This window comes from Ascaphus truei, chromosome 20 (genome assembly GCF_040206685.1).
Source record: "Ascaphus truei isolate aAscTru1 chromosome 20, aAscTru1.hap1, whole genome shotgun sequence".
Classification (NCBI taxonomy): Eukaryota; Metazoa; Chordata; class Amphibia; order Anura; family Ascaphidae; genus Ascaphus; species Ascaphus truei.
In genome coordinates, this window is record NC_134502.1 from 28,636,363 (window position 1) to 28,644,086 (window position 7,724).

Sequence of the window (7,724 nt, forward strand, 5' to 3'; positions counted from 1 at the left end):
GGGCATTGGGGGATTGGGTTTGTTTCCCCCGGGGAGGGTGGTTCAGCCTCATGGGAGGGTAGCGGGTGGGGGGGGTTAACCCCTTATTTACCATATAAGTTAATAACCGGTAAAGTTATTAAGGAGTAACAGGCCAGTATTTTTTCTTTCTTATTTTACTATTGGTGCCCACTGAAGAAGAAGAGGACTCGGAGGTCGAAGACGAGGATGGCCTTCCTCCCGGCAGGGGTAAGTAAAACTTTTATTTGCTATGCGCTGGCTAATGTTTTATTTTTAATGGACACACGTGCTGTTATCCCGATCTGGATAATATGGCTTTTGTCCATTACTGTACTGTATGTGTTGCAGGGGAAGTTATTGTTGGCAGTAGTTGGGGTAGGTAGTAGGGTGTCCTTCATTGCCATTGTCGTTATTTGTGTTTCCATTGAGGGCATAGGTAACCACAGTGGCAATCAATGGGTGTATTGGCTAGTATTTTTTATTGTATTGTTTATTTTATTTCATTGTGTATTTTTAGTTTTTTGCTTCACAAATGGGCAAAAGCGCTATTAATTTAGCTACTAGTGCTTTTGCCCATGTGTATGTGTGGGGATGGGGATGGTGGGGGCAGGGGTGGAGGAGGTGGGCGATGGGGGAATTTGCCCCTGGGTGGGTGGTTAGACCACTGGGGTGGATAGTGGGAGGAGTTAACCTCTTCCTTAACTTAGCAGTAGTAAACACATAGATAATGAAAGGGTTAACCCCTTCCGCAAACCCTCCCGGTAGGCCTAAACACTCACCCTTGGGCAACTACCCCCTTCACCCACCCACTCTACCCCTAACAAACCAGGTTATTTGGTTTAACCCCTTCATTGCCTTAGCGGCTCGCAGCTAGGGGAATTAAGCTGCTTTTATTTTATTTGAATGATACAGTATTGAAGCAGGGTGTCTTCGGAGCTGAACCACATTAATTCCGGTGACCTTCCTGACTTACAGGCTCCGGTGTGAGGTGCCGTTATCTCCCTGCAGTTTTTATTCTCCCGCGTCACGTGACCGGAAAAATTTTAAGCTGCATGAGATACCAGCACCCCATACCGGGGCCTTTATCTCGGTATGCGAGGGGGGTCTCCGGACCTGAAAGTAACGGGGTTCAGCTCCAGAGACCCCCCTGTTTCAATAATATCTTATTAAAATAAAAGTGGCAGAATCGCCTGTTACAGGAGCGCAAGGAGAGTAACTGATTCTTTCTACTCTCACTGCTCATCTCTTCCAGACTGATGCAGCCCGGTAGGATTCACACAGCGGGAGTCCCATTCAGAAGCAGGGACCCCCGCTGTGTTAAATCCGATCAGCCATTCCCCCCATCTCTGCACATTGCTCGGAACGTGCCATGTTGGGTCTGTGGTTCTCCAGCACATGTTCATGGTTCCAAGGTTCTATAAAGTATCCGGCCACTCCTCCTCGTGCATCTAACACCTGGAACAGTGTACCGGAGACTCACATCAGCCACCAATCTAAGTTTTTTCATAACTAAAGCTGTCTTACATTTTCATCTTGTCTGTAACTGTTACATACGCCTATAATATATATTATCTGTAACTGTTACATACGCCTATAATATATATTATCTGTAACTGTTACACACGCCTATAATATATATTATCTGTAACTGTTAAATACGCCTATAATATATATTATCTGTAACTGTTACACACGCCTATAATATATATTATCTGTAACTGTTACATACGCCTATAATATATATTATCTGTAACTGTTAAATACGCCTATAATATATATTATCTGTAACTGTTACACACGCCTATAATATATATTATCTGTAACTGTTACATACGCCTATAATATATATTATCTGTAACTGTTACATATGCCTATAATATATATTATCTGTAACTGTTACATACGCCTATAATATATATTATCTGTAACTGTTACATACGCCTATAACATATATTACCTGTAACTGTTACATACGCCTATAATATATATTATCTGTAACTGTTACACACGCCTATAATATATATTATCTGTAACTGTTACACACGCTTATAATATATATTATCTGTAACTGTTACACACGCCTATAATATATATTATCTGTAACTGTTACATACGCCTATAATATATATTACCTGTAACTGTTACATACGCCTATAATATATATTATCTGTAACTGTTACATACGCCTATAATATATATGATCTGTAACTGTTACACACGCCTATAATATATATTATCTCTTTCTCTGCATGCAATGTCTTGTATATAATATATAACCTTGTTCACATAATGTAACCATGTATTAGTAACCATGTTTTTGTCATCATAACTCTGTGCCCAGGACATACGTGAAAACTGGTAACACGTTTTTATAAATAAATAAATAAACATGTGCTGTGGGAGATAAAACCTACTGCACCTGTAAATAAAAAAACAAAACCGACCATAAAAAACATTCCAAATACAATGTTACAACTGAAGAACAATTATACTTAAAGTAAAATATATTTTTAAATTCTGAGAATTAATTAATATTATTTAAACAAATTAGATATTTATTTTCTCTTTATTTTAACTTTTAGCTTTCAACATGAGATGTTCTCTCGTGTTCATGTCTGGTCGGAACAATATGATGAAACATTTGGGCACAAACATGCAGACCACCAGAGCCCAGCTGGAGGACAGGATGGCAAAGACCTCCATGGCCACAGTGTACTTGCCACGGGCACTGAGGGAGGCCGGGATAAAGGACACCCAGACACTGAGGAAGGCCAGCATGCTGAAGGTAATGAACTTGGCCTCGTTGAAGTTTCCAGGGAGCTGCCTGGCTAGGAAGGCAACAATGAAACTGATGGTGGACAGGAGGCCGAGATATCCCAGCATGCACCAGAAGGCAGTGGGAGAGCCCTCGTTACACTCAGCGATGATGACCCCAGGTTTGGTTTGAATGTTGTTTTCATGGAAGGGGGGAGAGAGGACCAGCCAAGAGATACACACAAGGAATTGTAAGAAGGAGCAGAATACTATGATCATATAGGACACCATAGGAGTGGTCCATTTCCTCAACATGCTTCCCGGTTTGGTGGCCATGAAGGCAAAGACAACCATGATGGTTTTAGCCAAGATGCAGGAGACACAGAGGGCAAAGACCATGCCAAAAGCAGCCTGGCGCAGAAGACACTTCTCAGGTTGGGGGTAACCAATGAAAGCCAAAGCGCAGAGGAAGCAGAGGGACAGGGACATCAGGAGAAGACCACTGAGGGTGTAGTTGTTGGCTCTAACAATCGGAGTGGTCCTATAACAGATGAAAAGTCCAAAGATGGAAACTGGGATAATGGAGGAAAAGATACTGGTAGCAGCCAAGGTGGCACCCAAGGGCTCTTCATACGAGAGGAACTCAATTGCTTTTGAGAGGCATATGTCTTTCTGGAGGCTGGGCCACATATCCCATGGACACATGGAGCATTCAACCGAGTCTGCAAGATAAAGCTGTAAATCAAACACTTGACATCTCAACACCTATTGATTGGTACATGGTGCAAATGGGATCTTCTCACCTGTCTGGTTGGAGATCTCGCCTTGGGGACATGGGACACATTGGAAGCAGCAAACAGGCTCCCCTCTTCTCAACACCCTCCTGAGCCCAGGGGGGCAACTCTGGCTGCAGACAGACTGCGGAACCTTGGGGACAATATACTGTATGTTGAAAAAGTTACTTTATGCTATGTGGTAAGAGGAACAAGTCTCCATGTTATATGTGTTATGGTGTCACACTGCAGTGGCACAAATCATTTCTCTCTCATTTCTGAATTTCCTGTGGCGGGATGGAGAAACTCCATGGGACATGGGGTTGAGCTGACAAAGAAGAAATGTTTAAATAGATATAATTGTAAACTTTCAAGATTTCCCAATAATAATAATAATAATAATAATAATAATAAAGTATTTTTCTAAAACAATGCCCGCATATGTATTGCGATACACAGAATTGTACACGCACAATTAGTCACTGCCACATCCAGGTTAGATTCGAATTTTATGCTAGGGCTCGATAAAGTGACCTGCCCAAGGTCACAAATTGAACTGACAATGGAATTAGAACAAGATTCACCAACTCAAATACTTGTGCTTTTGCATTTGTAAAACACATTGTCTCTATTATCCTGAGTTAACTGGCACTGCCATGTTCTGTACATGCAGAACATACACTCAAAGCCTTGATACTTCATACCTGTCTTGTCCCGGATGTCCACATCACGGCACTTGTATTTATATTAAAGGTGTTTCCATCTGAGGCTGCGGTATCGTAGCTTCCAACCATGACCTGCCTCATCATGCCATCGGCACCCAGCTGCCAGTTCACAATATCGTACACCACAGGTGGGTCCCCATTCCTATCAAAGAAGACCTCTCTCCCATTGCTCAGCCTCACACGTACGTTCTGGATGTAGTGTAACAGCTGCAGGGGCAGAAAAGGATCATTCCTCATTTATTTGCCCTCTATGGACTGATATTGTCTACTAAACAGATTGTTCAGTCTCTCAACCTTTCCAAAAAGATAGACTTTGAGAGACGTCCTTCCACTTGTTGTGGGATGTGCAATGGCATATGATGGTGCAGTGTGTGCAGCTATTTTCTCTTGTGCTTGGATCCACTTTGTCTTGTGTTTGTAATCCAGGGTCTTTGTTATTCCACTTCTCCCAACAAGGGCTGTACACCCCTTTTTCGAGGAGAATACACTGTATGCTCGACCACCGAGATACAACAGTCCTTTCCTGCCTGAAGTATTTAAGGAAAACAATTGTGTGCTTCTCAGCGGAGTGGAGAATGTAAGAATAAATAGCAGGAGATGCCATGTGAAATCTATAATACAGGATTTGGGTCTTTTAAATAAAATGAAAATAAATAATAATAATAATAATAATACAATTATGAAAACATTTCTTTTAAGTTTCGCTAATCATATGAGGTCATACAAGGTGGAACTGATAGAGAGGAGACAGTGGGCAAAATAGGGACTTCATGTACTTGATTTACAAAGTTACAAAGACACTGATACATGACTCCGCAATAGTCTTGAACATCAGTGTCTTTTTTTTAGCTTTCACATTAAGCAAATGATTACCAGAGATTCGTACCTGCCATGGTTTGAAGCTCTGAATATCTGCACAACTTCCATTATAAAATGGTCCTCTCCCCTCCTGGCATGTTTGCAGATCATGCAGAGCTTTGGCTATAATATAATTAGTTGTATAAAGGTTGGAGAGACCTCTTAAACTGGACACATCATTGTAACTGTTCTGGATACTCTCTAGAGACTCATTTCCTGTACACAACTTTGCAGGATTATCCAATGAGCCGGTGAGGTTTCTCTGGTCCAAGAATTTGCATCCAAAAGCTTCTTCCCAGAACATCTTAGTCCAAGTATCCCCCGGAGTGTTGACGGGATGGATACTGTTTAAATATCCTCTAAACCCTGTCATCTTTGTGCTATGGAAGGCAAAACCAATGCAGCCAGAGAGTATAGTAGAGTATTTGTCCATTAATAATATGTTGGAAATGGACCAAGCTTCACTGGCAACAAAGATCTTTCCAGTTACTTTCTGCTTCAGCATCTCATTCAGCAGTGGCACAATGTCAACATCATTGCAAAAAACCACCACAGCTTTGGCTGTTGACTCTCTGATGACGCTGGCGAGGTGAGGGGCATTCTTGTCCACGCGGTTGGCAATAATATATTCTGTGAAGGCCACACAAGCTCCGGCCTTGAGGATCTCTTGTTTAATTAACTGGATACCCTGTTGCCCATAGTCATCTCCCAAAGCCACCAATCCGACCCAAGTCCAGCCAAAATACAACACCAACTGGGCCATTCCTTGGGACTGGAAGGCATCGCTGGGGACAGTCCTGAAGAAGGAAGGGAACTGTGTCCTGTCACTGAGGAGGGAGCTGGTTGAGTAGTGACTGATCTAAGGTGATAAATGGGAGTTTCTTGAAGGAACTGTACGGTTAACCTGTTTCACTAAGAATATAAATATTAGTAGAGCTATTAGTTTTTATTATGAATGGCTAATGTCTGTGACAACATATTACAAAATAAATAAAACAATAATAAAATAAAAAATATTTACACTTCATTAAACCCATTCACAGTATCTACCCTAGTATGCAATGCTGGCAAATCTGAGAAAACAATGCATGAATTTGTTTGGACAATGGTATCTGTAGGTGGTGAGTGTTGAGTCACTGTTACAAAGATAACAGTGTGATAAGAAGTTCAGCACTGTGGACAGCTCCCACTGATTCTTACCTGTGGGTATCTGTACAGACCCAGGATATGAGCCATGAGAATGGAGTAGGTGGATCTTGAGTGTCCAATGATGGCAGCCAGAGGTGGCTTTTCCCGGCAACAGAAATTGGGGATACCCTGGTTCTGACCTGTTAGCATCTTCAGGGTCCCATCTAGCTCCTTCTTCAGTATGACACAAGAGTCATAGATTTGAAAGCCCAGGGTGAGATTTGGGAGGATGTCCTGTCGCCTGTTGATTTCCTCCAAGGTGAACTTCATGGCCTGGAACTGCTTGTAGCCTTCAGAATAGAAGCTGGTGGTGAGAAATCGGAACCCACTCATGCAAAATTTATAGAGAAGGTGAGGAGGGTAGAAAAGACGATGGGGCAAAAGTCTGTGTGGAGGTGGTCTTAATTGCATATAATCTAGCCGGAGAGAGAGAGAGAGAGAGAGAGAGAGAGAGAATAAAGATGAAAAATTAGGTATGGAGAGATGGTGAGAGGGAGAGAAGAAGAGATGGGGTGCAGAAGAAAGAGAGGAGGGTATGGAGAGAGATTGAGAAGAAAGAGGTAGTCATTAAAAGGGGCAAAGGGTGAGGTGATTCACAAACTAATAAAATAGTGTAGAGAGAGATGACTTTTTAGAGGGAGAGGGAGAAAGAAAGAGACATGGAGAGGGAAAGAGAGAAGGAGAGAGATGGGGAGATAAAGGTAGAAAAGGAGAGAGGAGACAGAGAGATGGAGAGAGAGATGTGGAGAGAGGGACAACGGATACATTGTGAAATTGAAAGGACATTGTAAACCTTACATTTTACAGGCTTCCTGTCTGGGGGTCTCTGTGAAAATGGTTTCCAGGTACACTACGTCAACATGTAAAGCAATCACTGCCCCTATTAAGACATCTCCATGCTCGTAGACCCCAGTGATGTCCGAGCCCCGCAGTTTGCACCCCAGGCTGTCAGAACGAGAGGCAGGAGTGAGGTAGGAGAGAACGAGGTGCCATGTAGACCAGTATAAAAGGGACATCGCTCTGCAACCAGACAGGAGGAGGTTAAATCCTGATCCTTCATTTATAGGATGGGAAATCAGATCCCTGCAATGTAATAGTCACCCACACATTATATACCAGGCATTATCACTATACAGGATAAAGACACTACCTGAGCAGAATGTGGAAGTAACTAGAGATACTCATCATCATTATACAGTGCGGTGTGTTCATTATCAGTGTATACTGTAGATACATTATGCAGTGCAATACCCTGCTAGTCTTCTCTGAACTCACACACACAAATACCTGTCACTGCATCTCAATCATGTGTGTATACTGTACTGTAAATATATATTAAATTAAAAGATCATTATACTGTATATTTTTCCAACACATTATTTGGATTTAACCCCTCGTGTGCTGTCTCTCCTTGCTGGACCACAAT

The 7,724-nt window shown here is 42.1% G+C and overlaps 1 protein-coding gene across 1 annotated transcript; it reads right to left on the reverse strand.

Moving 5' to 3' along the window:
* Nucleotides 1-2,571: 2,571 nt before the first annotated feature.
* On the reverse strand, nucleotides 2,572-7,483 carry LOC142471072 (extracellular calcium-sensing receptor-like). The gene is made up of 7 exons (XM_075577869.1): nucleotides 7,449-7,483; nucleotides 7,097-7,243; nucleotides 6,311-6,602; nucleotides 5,139-5,969; nucleotides 4,232-4,459; nucleotides 3,558-3,681; nucleotides 2,572-3,476 (listed from the first exon to the last, which is right to left on the reverse strand). The coding sequence occupies exons 1-7, from the start codon at nucleotides 7,481-7,483 to the stop codon at nucleotides 2,572-2,574; spliced, it is 2,562 nt and encodes an 853-aa protein (XP_075433984.1).
* Nucleotides 7,484-7,724: the final 241 nt, after the last annotated feature.

Bases quoted from the DNA above. Each gene is read 5' to 3' on its own strand.
- LOC142471072 (XM_075577869.1), bottom strand. From the start codon at position 7,483: ATGAGTATCTCTAGTTACTTCCACATTCTGCTCAG. The intron at 7,244-7,448 runs GTAGTGTCTTTA...TCGTTCTGACAG, and splicing joins TACTTCCACATTCTGCTCAG to CCTGGGGTGCAAACTGCGGG. The intron at 5,970-6,310 runs GTAAGAATCAGT...TTATCACCTTAG, and splicing joins GTCTGTACAGATACCCACAG to ATCAGTCACTACTCAACCAG.